The sequence below is a fragment of the Diorhabda carinulata genome, chromosome X (genome assembly GCF_026250575.1).
Source record: "Diorhabda carinulata isolate Delta chromosome X, icDioCari1.1, whole genome shotgun sequence".
Classification (NCBI taxonomy): Eukaryota; Metazoa; Arthropoda; class Insecta; order Coleoptera; family Chrysomelidae; genus Diorhabda; species Diorhabda carinulata.
In genome coordinates, this window is record NC_079472.1 from 14,544,057 (window position 1) to 14,558,300 (window position 14,244).

A 14,244-nucleotide genomic window follows, 5' to 3' on the forward strand; every position below is an offset into this window, starting at 1 on the left:
ACATCAAAGTAATGATTGTTTTTTTTTTGCTATGTATTGATTTGTATACCTTGAAAGTCAAACTAGACCATTAGATTTATATGCCAGATCTTTCCCCATGTGATGTTTTCTGGAATCGCCATCAAAACTAATAAAAAGTTTGTTGAAGAGGGTTTCCAGTACAGTTTTAATCAATTGGAGGTTGTGGAAAAAATCGTAGGGATAAAAAAATGATCAAATAATTAAAAATAAAGTTTCATAATGTCTACTTATTTAATAACTATACCTCGTATGTAGTATTTAGTAATTACATAGTTTTTATTGGAAAAAAAACAGTTTCTAATATAAAAAAAATTGAATAAATTATGAGGATATTCCAATCAAGTTTTTTGAATAAATGAATAGAATATTTTCTACAAGTCCATCTCTAAATTAATGAATGAAATCGAGCAGCTATATAATTATTTATTCAATCAAATTGTTAATATATAAATGACTAAAACATATTCTGCTACGAGAAGAACCGGTACTCCTCAAAAGACGGTACATTCCAATGAAAAAGTTCACAGACCCCAGAAGCAGGTTTCTTCTTTAACGTATTTACAGTTTAAAGAAGAGCCCAACCAATGTGTTTACCAAACGATGAAATATTGCGCATAATATTTTGAACGCCTCTTATTTATATTTTCGTTCAATATAATTGGAAAATCGCGAAAAATGATTCATTTTATCGTTATAATGGAAAATTAATACGAAAATGACAAAGAGGAAATGCGCGAAGAAAAATATTCTGGGAAGAAATAATATTTAAAACTCACATTTTCTATTTAACCCATTACCAATCCCATACATCGTTATGTATGGGTGAAAAATATTTACGAACGACAACCACCGTACATATCGTACCAAAAAAGTTTAGGATGCGATGGAACCAGTCCTTAGAACAACTCTTAGATAAATCATTGTTCGAATACGAGAAAAAATTCCAAATGACCCGTTAGGAAACTCAGAAAGATCCTTAAATCCTCGAAGAAAAAACAATATTATGCAGTTATGAAGAGCAGGATATTGAAGCAAAACAGCTCTTACTTGTTATCATACTTAATGGTATTCAGATTTTTTGATACACCAATTGAATTACTGGATAATGATGTATGATACCGAATATCTATCAATTTCGAAATATTTGAAGTTTTGCCTTCATTTTAATTCTAAATAACTTAGAATCTAATTGCCATAGAAAATGGAAGAAATATTCAAAACATACTGAAGATCAGTTGTGCACATTAAAGACTTTGTATAGTAGAATAAGATAAATATTTGGAATACAGAATTATTGATGATAAAGAAGAAACAAGAAAAAATGAGAAAAAATTCCAAATTACCCGTTAGAAAAATCAAAAATATCAGTTGGATGATCACATATAAAATGGTAAGAAAGAGGATATTCATCATACTAAAGGACACTTAAATCGTCGATGAAAAAACAGTGTTATGAAGTTATGAAGAGCAGAAATATTGAAGCAAAACAGCTCTTGCTTGTTATCATACTTAATGGTATTTAGATTTGGGTTTTCTGAAATTCCAATTGAAGTTTATAACTGGATAATGACGTTGATATCCAAAGAAAAACACCAAAAGCAAAATTAGGTAGTACTGATTATGGGCTAGTTAGAAGCCTGCCGCAGGAGCTAGTGGCATTCCATGAAAATTCAAGATATAACGTAAGTTTTGTTGCCTTCACTTTAAATCTAAGCAATGTAGTTGCCATAGAAAAAGAAATAAATATCCAAAATATACCGAAGATCTGTTGAGTTCACCCAGAACAGACAACATTTGAAGATAAAGTTTTGATCTGGTGTGCCATATCTGGAGAAGGAATTTCGCATGTTGGGTATGTGAGGATGAAGCGTTGGATACGCACATAATCTCAATGACGAAATTTTTCTCCAAATCTAGCCTACGCCAGAAAAAATCAGAGATTTGTTTGAGTCTCGCGACATACCATTTGTATCGGAAAAAGATAATCTCTCGAATGTTTTGGGCAACATTGAGTAGAAAAGGTTATAAAAAGGGTTGAGAAGCCGAAAATGAGCAACAGCTTATGATCCTTTAAGTATAATTTAAGTATACTTTATAGAAAAAGTACCGAATAAATGATTTGTTAACATAATTTCTTTGCCTCAAGATTTTTTCGAAAGCTAGACACAAATACAAATAAGTATGTTTTTGAAAATGAAAGATTCATAGATCATCGATCTCAGTTGCCGAAAGTTACATTGACAACAAAATAAATAACAAGTTAGAACGAGAAAAAAAATTCAATAAATTGTTAACAGTATCAGCAATTTTTTCCCTAATAGTTGTGGATGATAACCATTGAAATTTAATATCGCAATATATTTTTAATTGCACTTGTTAGAAATGATAGAAAACTTATACTTGTTGACGTCGTTTCGTAGTACAAACAGAAAGTTTTATTTTACATAAATATAAACTGACACAATCCTCGCTTAAAAACTTTCTAAAATTGAAATCTACAATATTTGTTTATGACGTATCGGATTTAATCAACATATTCCGACGTCCACTGATGACAGTATAAGAATTAGATTTAAATTGAACAAAGTTATTCAAGTTTTAACTCATAGATCTAAATTACAATTAAGGCCAGTGTGCTGAGCATGGGTCAGTCCAGAATTTACCGTTATTACCAAGAGACTAGTAACTTTCATCCAATTTAATACTGACAAACGTGTGTTTCAGCCAATTTGCTCCACTTTTCGTATTCAAGTCATGAGTTTCAATCCATTTCCTAACTTAAAACGTGTTTCACTCTAAAGCACGAGTTTGGACCAATTTCTTTTCATATCTTGTGTTTCATCTAATATTCCACACTTTTCTCATTACTCGAGTTTCAATTTATTTTCTAACCTAAAGTTTGTGTTTCAATGTTTTACTAGATCAAAACATGAGTTTGAAGGAATTTTCTTTTCGAAAACATGTGTTTTAATCAATTTTCTACCGTCAGACATGTGATTTAGCAATGTTTCCCCCTAAAACACGAGTTTTGACTAATTTTCTACTCCACATCTTGTTTTTCATCCTATAATAAATACTTTTCTTTTTACTACGTAAGTTTCAGTTTATTATCTAACCTCAAATATGTGTTTCAATGAATGTTTGGCTTTTTTCTACCTCAAAACCAATTTTTTCGTGTCAAACCTGTTTCAGCCAATTATTGCACGTTTCTTCTTCAAGATATGATTTTTAATTCATTTTCTAACCTAAAATATTTGTTTCCTGATGTCAAACATGTTTCATTCCAAAACACGAGTTTCAACCAGTTTTTCATTCCACACCTGGTGTTTCATCCAATATTGGATCATTTTCTTCTCATATCATGTGTTTCAATTTATTTTCTAACCTAAAACGAGTATTTTAACCAATTTTTGACTTTTCCCTACCCCAAAAAATTAGTTTAAAACAATTTTCTTTTCCATATTGTGTGTTTTTACCAATTTTTTGATGCCAACATATTTTAGCTACCGTTTCATTCCAAAACACGAGTTTCAACCAATTTTCCACTCTACAATAGTTTCAATCTATTTTCTAACCTAAAATGAGTGTTTTAATCAATATTTGACTTTCCCTGCTCCAAAGCATGAGTTCAAAGCAATTTTTTGATGCCAAGCATGTTTCAGTCACTGTTTCGCGATCAGGAAGCAAAATGAGATGACTGATTCATTGTCAGTACATCGCTAAGAAATCGAGCCCTCACTGGTTTTAAAAAGAGGTCAGAGGAACGCGAGGAGTGGCTGAACGGTCAGAGGCAGCTAACCTTGAGTCACGAGTTACCATTAATTACACTGTGGCTTCTCAGACGAAAGCAAACCTGGGGAAAAATTCGCGCAGTGTTGCATAAAAGAAAATGTAGCTTTTGGAGGAGGTTACTGGACTGTTTGAGTGGGTATTTGAACGGAAACTAGAATCGAGTTGGTACTCAATGAAACTGGCGGGAGGATTAACTACGAAACTTCATCCTAATGCAGGACAATGCCCGTCCACATACTGCAAGTTTTAAGCTCTAAGTATTTTCTTTACTGTTAAGTATAACATTTTTCTATTGTTTCCAAGATTGGTTTTGATTTGATATTTTGTCTTTACCAAAAAATATCTTAAAAACTAAAACGAATGTTAAAGACTTTTGACCGCGATTAGAGTTGACTTTTTTGCTCACGGGTGTATATATGAATAAATTTACTGTATAATTTTTTTTAGACATAATTAACAATAATATCTTATAGACAATAACAAAAAATATATTATTTAGAATAAGATGAAGTGGAGGATTTAAATTTAGAAAATACGTGGAACAAATTTAATTTTTTACTGCCTCATTGATCATCTTAAGAATTTAAGTATTTGATAATAAAATATTCTTACTTAGAAATGAAATCCAATCTGTTTGTATTCCAAAAACTTGTACATAAATAAAAAACAATACACAACACAATACACACTGTCAAAAAAAAAACAATTATTTTCACAATAAAAACAATTTTACGACGGACTATTTGTGTGAAGTCCCGAAGAATCAGCGAGACCCGTGATCATCCAAGGGCAAGGAAGTTCTTTAGCGGTTAGGTTATAAACATTTTCGAGGGTAGGTGTCCTTAGTGTAGATATGTGTTGAAGAGGCACCTGTTGTCGCACGGTGTACCACTGACTGTGGCTATAGAGCTTGGCCAGGTGAGGAGCCACCAAAGGTCAATGACACTCTAGACTTAACGGATTCCGGCTGGTTAGCGGTACACCTGGAGACCAGTTAGATTACAGGACTGTGTGTATGATAGGTCGAACGACGTCACTGCGGCAACGGTACACGATGTTGAGAGTTGAAAAGAAGTAGAGGGTTACTTCTTATCGAGAAGGTTTCTGCTTATATAGGGGGGGCTCAATTATAAATCAACTTTTGATATAAATATGTTCAGAAACCGAAAAAAAAAACTAGAATATAAGATATAAATATATAAATACAAATATATATTTATACATGGTGAGCCGTGTAACATACTTTTATCATATCTTATAATTTACAGGGTGATTTGTAAAATTGACCATATCTCGTTTGATTTTTAAAATTTATTCACTTCTTCCAAAATATGCTTCCCCATGAGGCACATTAGCATCTACGCTGATAGCTCGAAAATGGAGAATTGGTAATTAAGGACAGGAATATATGGGACAGGAATCAAGATCGCTATCCCATTTAGCTCATAACTCAATGGAAGGAAACATTAAAGTTACTGTTTTGTGAATTCCTGGCCACGCCGTATCATACGCAATGAACAAGGCTCGGAAAATTTTTATCTACGTTTTTAGTGAGCAGAACTGCACTTAAAACTTGAATACTTAAGCATACTTAATACTCAATTCAGTATAACCTCTTCTAACCTTAATTCAACGATGCCAAGTGAACTTTTTCTGTGATATCGCAACTATTGGTCTTCCCGTCAACTTATATTTAGTTACCCAAAATTTTACGAACGTAAATGATGGTGCAGAGTGTTGAGGTTGAAAACTTTTCAGAAAACCATCGTATATTCAAAATGTGCGTCCCGGACGACAATCATTCCATATGACAGACCATTCGGGATAATATTTACTTAACTTTTTCTCGGTTTTGTCCATATTTACCCATCAATTAAAACAGTTTTCTCTATATTTGTATTGGAACTAATCTATTTGCTCGATTAATATAAAATTTTGACAAATGGCATTAGAAACATGACGGAAAATAATAATAATATAATCATCGTATTGGAAGACTCGAACTTGACTATTCGTCAAACGGTTCTCGTATGTAGTTAAGTGAAGAGTCTACCATTGTTTTTAAAACACATTTAAAATCACTTTACTCTTTGGCATAAATTAATATGTATGAACATAGTTTTGTCAAGCCGGAATATTTGGTTCAAAATTTGGTATATTGACCTAAAAATTATATAAATATTAAGTTCCTCTATAATATGTTTCAAAAATGTAATCACTTATAAAGATATTTCACTTTCTAGAAAAATTGATAGTTTCAAGACCTACCTCGTATACGAAGAAACATAATAATGTTTAACCCTTACATTTTAGGTTCAAGGTCATGCAGGGATTTTCAAAAACGACTTTTTCGCTTTTAAATAATAAATATTTGCATTTTTACGTTACGAATAAATCAATAAATTTTTTAATCAAAATTGTTTTATGCATTTATGTATCTACGTAACAAAAATCATATTCTTTACAATATGATAAAAAGTAATATTGTTTTTTTTTGTATATTTTATACGGTTCCTTAAAAAAGATTATCAAAAATATATTTAAAAACATCTTAACTGTTATGTATAATATATCTCCTCATCACAAACAATATTGACATATTTAGTTTTATGACGCCATCTATTATTCAGTAGTAAAAGTAACTAAGCGTTGTTAGTAGATTTTTATTCTACAATATTTCGAATTGATGTATAGATAGCGCCACTGATACTAATTTATAAAATACAGTAGGGTTGAGAAGTGATCAAAATTATAATTGCAGATATATTTATGTACAAAATTCTTTACACAAAATAAAATCTATTTTTCGAAGTATAATTTAATAAAATAATATATGGGGTGTTTCACATAAGAGTATAGGAGATTCCATAATATAACGAATGAGTTTACCTTTATACCTTAGAAGTTATAGTATAGGACCTCAAAGTTAGTATTTTTAAGTAGTATTTACAAAAACTTATAACTTACTCAACAGGATGTATCATTGTAACAATAATACGAGATTTTAAAGGTGTTAGTTGTGATTTGTTTTTTTGTATTGGCGTGGCGTCTAATTGCGACCCTATCGGTTGTGTACTAATAATATTTTCTTATATTCACGTTTAAAACGGAGCAAATTCAACCCCAAGAATATTTTTTTTAGTAAAAAGATTGAATCGGTCTGATTTGCATGACGGAATCGTCGATGTAATATATTTTTTTTAAGCTTTACCACTTGGTATCTCAAAATTGAGAGGTTCCGTGTTTTTGTCCCATGTTATTTATCATTCTATCGATATTTCATAAAATTGTTAATTGTCGTAAGATAAGCAGCCATTGCAAATGAATCTATTTGGGGAAATTTGTCTTAAGAACCACGAAAAACAGCCTTTCAAATTTTCCAAGCCCGATGTAGATGGTTTTTATTTATAAATTATCATTCTAATAAAGCATTAAAGAAGTTGTATATTGTTCTAATTTGGAATATTTACGGATTTTTTGAAAATAATCTCATTTTCGTTTCTGCAAATTAAGGTATCTATGAGTTGTTGTGATTTTAGACCGTCAATTTTTGGATGTCCAAAATAAGGAAAATTATTATATAATGTTGCACATATTTTACTATCAAATAAGCTTTTACGTGATAATCAGTTAATTAAAGATGATAGAGTCCCTGCCCACGTCCTAAATGATGTAAACAATCATCTTAATAACATTTTTTTAATAGGTGGATTGGTCGGGGAGGTTCATTTGCATGGCCACCACATTCCCCTGAATTGAATTCGATGGATTTATTTTATTTTGGGGGATATCTTAAGAGGGAATGAAACGATTGATAGAATAAACTTTCATTGTGATGTTATAAGGCAGAATCTTGGAATGCAAAGTGCCCTCTTCGAACATCTATTGTTTTTATTTGGTAAGTTGTAGGTTAATCAACTAGATTTTTAACATTTCAATTTTTTCCTTATGTAAGTAATACGATGTTCGACAGTATGCAGTTCAATTAGAATTGTTTGATTGTTTTTTAATACCTCCTGTAAGTATTTTCAATAAATAATTACAACTTAAGATAATTTTTTTCAGAATGTCTTTGTGACGAATGTACAACGATCTAAAAATCTACATATCTCGTAAAATATAAATTTAATCGTATTAAACAAAGAGTACCTTTTTGTTTAAAAATCTATTGAAAAAATTATTTTTGCTATATTTAGATTGTACAGATTGTCCCTGTCAAAGTTACGGATTGTTAACCATTGGACACGAGCCGCGACAGATAGAATTGTAGATTTATTTATTTTTTCAAACACCCTGTATAATATAATTAAAATAAAAACCATAAGATTGGTGTTAAATGAGAAATTTCTTACTGGAACTGTACTAACTTTTTTGAAGTTTCATTGTTTCCAGGAAGTTTAAAGAAATTGCTTGGGTCATTATTTTTTAAAACGTGTTAATTCGTGTTAATTCGTGTTTATTTTTGATTTTTTTAAATTGCAAGAGCTGAAAACAATTTTGAATCACCAATAAAAATTGATTAATTTAAAAACATGAAATATACGTTGATGTTTACTCATAGTGCAACATTCAGGACAACATTATATTTGAACTCATTGTCGTAAGTTCAGATTTTTTATGGAAACGTTTGGCGCTACACCTTATATATTACATTTTACCAGAAAAAACAGATTATATTTATATTATACGCATAACTATTTTGATTCATACGAGCTGTTCCTGCTTATCATTTATAATCAACGCACGAACGAATAAACCCACGTTTCACAGAATGAACCACATACTTTCAGTAAAGTACCGTTAGATTCCCAATGATATCTTTTATGTAATGACTAAATTGTGTATTATTCAACAAATTTACTCAATTTTCATACTACTAGTAGAATAAAAAAAGTCGAAACGTCAAATTTTCTATAAAAAATTATAAAAAGAAACTTATTCTAAATCAGAAGAGACTTAAAATCAAGAACATTTAGAAGCATTTATATATCAAAAGGTCTAAAAAATGAGAAATTATCTAAATTTACTACTAGTAACTATACGAGGGAAGTAAAAATTGCTCTAATAAACAAAGGGACCAAATTTTGCAAGCATTTTACTTGATATCGAAAGTTATTTATAAATATTGTGTGATGTTTGAAAATACTTATTATGAAATTGCTTCTCAAGATACAGAATGTTCAGACTGTATCACATCAATGGCTTAAAAATAATTGACTGGACTGATTCATTTAAACTACGCTCGTAAATGGAATAGATAAAGTTTTTTTTCTTCATTCCTATGTGATAATCAGGTATCTAATTGTTCTATATTTGTAAAAAATGAAATGAAAATCCAGATTTTTGGTTCTGGAGGTAGTTTTTTCATCTGGATATGTCTTTATTACTCATAATCCTACAACTATGGACCGCACGACGTATTTTATTCCAAACCTCCCCCACGGCCAAGGAACCGTATTTAAATGTATTTTACAGTTGGGTCTTGGGTCTTTGGAACATCACCCTACATTTGGTTATTTAATTTCTTTTTAGTTTTTATATTTTTCGACATAATTCAAATAATATTTGATTAAATTTTGTTCCAGCTTCACATTACCTGTACCTATTTTTGTCAATTTTGTTTTTAAGGGTATAAAAACATGACGAAAACCATATTAGAATATAAATACAATATTCAAAAATTGTTACAATCTGGATTTTTTCGCAAAACATTGATTTCAATAACATGGCATATGGTCAGATAGATTTGTATAGATTTGTCTTTGTTTTAGTCGACCATGGTTCGATGCTTTACAACCATTCCTGATCGTCTGTCAATGCTTACTGTCTCATAAGCATGCTTTATAAAAAGCATCAACAACTCAAGTCTTGGGCTCTGGGGAAAGTTTTAGCGGTCAAATTTACTTCGAGCCCAGAGCGGGCCTATAAAACATTATTTTTTCGCACTTTTTTTATTTTCCCTTGGGTCTACAACGCGTATTGAGTGTACAAATACGAAAAAAGTTTTTGGGCCCAGGGAAAATTTTGGTTGGAGCTCAAGGTGTTGATTATTTCATTCTTTATATCTATAAAAATTAATGCAACTCGAACTACAATTATTCGGTAAGTATCTGTAGGTGCCATTTTGAAAATAATGTTAACAATTCATTAAATCAGATTTTTTTAACATAAGGGTCATTCTTATCAATTGTGCGTGATTTTTGCTTAATATATTTTTATACTTTCGTTTTTTGGTTCTAGAAAATCGAAAAATCATCTAATCACGATTTACGTTTTTACGGCGGATTTACAAAAATATGGGAATAAAAAAAATGGAAACTTATATAGGTTTCTGGGTTTTGAATGTTTATGAAAATGCACTCATTCACGTATAATTGTTAATAACTTTTTTCCAAATAATTAAATGGAGTTGTTATATTTTTTTTCATAATCTACATTTTTCAATTTTTTAGAGCGTTTATGATAACATTTGAAATCAACAAACTACATGAAATCTTTGAATGAGATAAAAAATGAATGAACAAACATTTTTCAATGTTTTCTTTTTCCAATATGTTCGTTTTTTGTGTAGATTAACAAAAAAAAATATGTGAACTACGTTTGATGCTTTGTAAAAAAGTTATAAATGATTATATGCGAAAAAGTGCGTTTATGATCACATTTAAAGTCATAAAACTACATGAAATCTTTGAGTGAGATAAAAAATGAATAAACAAACATTTTTCAATGTTTTCTTTTTCCAATATGTTCGTTTTTTTGTGTAGATTAACAAAAAAAATATGTGAACTGCGTTTGATGCTTTGAAAAAAAGTTATAAACGATTATATGCGAAAAAGTGCGTTTATGATCACATTTAAAGTCATGAAACTACATGAAATCTTTGAGTGAGATAAAAAATGAATAAACAAACATTTTTCAATGTTTTCTTTTTCCAATATGTTCGTTTTTTTGTGTAGATTAACAAAAAAAATATGTGAACTACGTTTGATGCTTTGTAAAAAAGTTATAAACGATTATATGCGAAAAAGTGCGTTTATGATCACATTTAATGTCATGAAACTACATGAAATCTTTGAGTGAGATAAAAAATGAATAAACAAACATTTTTCAATGTTTTCTTTTTCCAATATGTTCGTTTTTTTGTGTAGATTAACAAAAAAAATATGTGAACTACGTTTGATGCTTTGTAAAAAAGTTATAAACGATTATATGCGAAAAAGTGCGTTTATGATCACATTTAAAGTCATGAAACTACATGAAATCTTTGAGTGAGATAAAAAATGAATAAACAAACATTTTTCAATGTTTTCTTTTTCCAATATGTTCGTTTTTTTGTGTAGATTAACAAAAAAAAATATGTGAACTACGTTTGATGCTTTGTAAAAAAGTTATAAACGATTATATGCGAAAAAGTGCGTTTATGATCACATTTAAAGTCATAAAACTACATGAAATCTTTGAGTGAGATAAAAAATGAATAAACAAACATTTTTCAATGTTTTCTTTTTCCAATATGTTCGTTTTTTGTGTAGATTAACAAAAAAAAATATGTGAACTACGTTTGATGCTTTGTAAAAAAGTTATAAACGATTATATGCGAAAAAGTGCGTTTATGATCACATTTAAAGTCATAAAACTACATGAAATCTTTGAGTGAGATAAAAAATGAATAAACAAACATTTTTCAATGTTTTCTTTTTCCAATATGTTCGTTTTTTTGTGTAGATTAACAAAAAAAATATGTGAACTGCGTTTGATGCATTGTAAAAAAGTTATAAACGATTATATGCGAAAAAGTGCGTTTATGATCACATTTAAAGTCATGAAACTACATGAAATCTTTGAGTGAGATAAAAAATGAATAAACAAACATTTTTCAATGTTTTCTTTTTCCAATATGTTCGTTTTTTTGTGTAGATTAACAAAAAAAATATGTGAACTACGTTTGATGCTTTGTAAAAAAGTTATAAACGATTATATGCGAAAAAGTGCGTTTATGATCACATTTAATGTCATGAAACTACATGAAATCTTTGAGTTAGATAAAAAATGAATAAACAAACATTTTTCAATGTTTTCTTTTTCCAATATGTTCGTTTTTTTGTGTAGATTAACAAAAAAAATATGTGAACTACGTTTGATGCTTTGTAAAAAAGTTATAAACGATTATATGCGAAAAAGTGCGTTTATGATCACATTTAAAGTCATGAAACTACATGAAATCTTTGAGTGAGATAAAAAATGAATAAACAAACATTTTTCAATGTTTTCTTTTTCCAATATGTTCGTTTTTTTGTGTAGATTAACAAAAAAAATATGTGAACTACGTTTGATGCTTTGTAAAAAAGTTATAAACGTTTATATGCGAAAAAATGCGTTTATGATCACATTTAAAGTCATAAAACTATATGACATCACCAGGTTAGATCTTTCCCGTATTTTTTTCCATAAATCCACCGAAGATTAAAAAAAAAATCATGGAAATTGAACGATTTTTCGATTTTCTAGAGCCAAAAAACGAGGGAACCGCGAATGTATAAAATTATCGGATTGTCATTATAAATAAATATTTCAAAAGTTATTTTTTTTCATATTTTAAATTGAATTAAAATAGGAAGTAAAAAACCTAGCGGTATATAATGAGCATCAAATTACATAAATGCATAAAAAAATTCATTGATCCGCAAAAACGCATTAATCAATTTAACTACAATTATTAAGATTATGACCGTGACCCCGTGACCTTTCAAAACCTACCTTCCTCAAGCATGATCCAACTTTTACTAGCACTTAGACGGCAACACTGCGACGCAGGACTGGTTTTTTGATCAATATCCACTATAGGCAAGCATGGTGCGCTGTAAACGTGGAACATTTTCTGGTCATACAATTTTTGTGTTTGCAAAAACAGCCGTTGATAAGATAAGCAGTTTTTATTGAGGACAGGTACATTTATATGTGTATGTTCGCATCTACCTGTTAAATTCTTTACAAGTTCGGAACGTGGTTTGTGATTTCGGTTTTTGATTATAAGAAATGTCCGCTGTAGAATTATATACTAAAGTGAGTACAATAATATCTTTTTACCTTCAAAATTATTTATTATATTGTTATATATATACACTACACCCCGACAAAATCTATTTTTTACCTTATCTATATAAATATTTCCTTATCAAATATTTTACTATTCATATTTCCAAACTTTAAGCTTAAAAATTAATGATGAACATTTTTATCGACTTTTTTCATGTTTGTTTCAGTCAGGAAATGATAATGATTAAATTCGTGTTGAAAATAATATTTTTTAACAAATTCTCCATGTAAAATGATGAAGTTTGTTTATATATTTTGCAGTATATAATAGAATTTATATATAGTAAATTTGTGTAACACTATATATCGAATATAATGACCTAGTTACTAGTAAACAACCTCATAGTCGTCCACGCAACAAAACACGCAATCCCTTCAAATATAACGAAAATCTATTAAAAGTAAAGTTCGTCGATTATTTTAATTTAAGTTATTTCATTAACTAAAGAAGGATAATTGAAATGAAATGAAATAATATGATATCATTAAATATTTGAAGTATTCGGTGCAAGAAAGTGCCTAAACCCCATTTAGAAAATTGGGTTTAAAAACGAGACCTTAGCACTACCTTCCAATCCTGCGAAGTGTTAATTAAACCCTGTGCTTCACTTAGCTCCCAAAGTTAGATCTGAACGACCTCCTTCGTGCAAAATCGTTACTTCAAATTATTTTAAATAATTTAAATCGTTTCAAAAACGATTAGTTATAAGGGTACTTTGGTAGGATGTTATACAGTGGAAAAAAGTGGCGGTTTTTTTGTTTTACTTTAATTTTTTACGAAATCATTATTCTAAAATTACCTTAAAATAGAAAACGTAGTAATCGATAGAAATCATCAATTTTGGCGTAAGCACCCTTCAGTTTTATTTGACTCAAAGCTTTGCTTATAAAACTGTTTTTGTTTATTTTGCCCAATTTCAATTTGATATTTAGCCCTACCTGCAATATTCAGCAGTTCATAATTTTGTTTTTCAAAATATTTTCCATCAAGATCAATACACTTCTACATACGTTTGAACCAATTGTCGAGGCATTTTGTTAATTCCAAAACCTGTGATTTGAACCGCTTCTTCAGGTGTAAAAAACGTTGACTTCGCAATTTTTTTTAATCTATGGGAATAAGAAGAAAGCACCAGGTGCCAAATAAGGATTGTTCAACGAATTGCCCATCAATTAGATGTTTTGACTGTTCGAAGATCGCATTGTCGTGATGGAGATTAATTCGTCTTCTGCAATTAGTATCCCTGAACACTTCTGGTAAACAAATGCTGAAGAATTGACCGTTATTCGTCGCTTCAATGAAACGGTAGTGACATGTCAAGTTATTCCGAAAGA

At 29.7% G+C, this 14,244-nt stretch overlaps 1 protein-coding gene across 4 annotated transcripts in view; it reads left to right on the forward strand.

Moving 5' to 3' along the window:
- The first annotated feature begins 12,601 nt into the window (after positions 1-12,601).
- LOC130900631 (unconventional myosin-Va) overlaps positions 12,602-14,244 on the forward strand; it is a 30,072-nt gene continuing 28,429 nt past the window's right edge. For 3 of the 4 annotated variants that reach the window (XM_057811363.1, XM_057811366.1, XM_057811367.1), the window contains exon 1: positions 12,618-12,876. In XM_057811363.1, coding sequence (XP_057667346.1) covers positions 12,850-12,876 — 27 coding nt within the window. In that variant the 5' untranslated portion in view covers positions 12,618-12,849. Of the gene's footprint in view, positions 12,877-14,244 lie in introns of all 4 variants that reach the window. The other variant, XM_057811365.1, reaches the window with a different exon arrangement.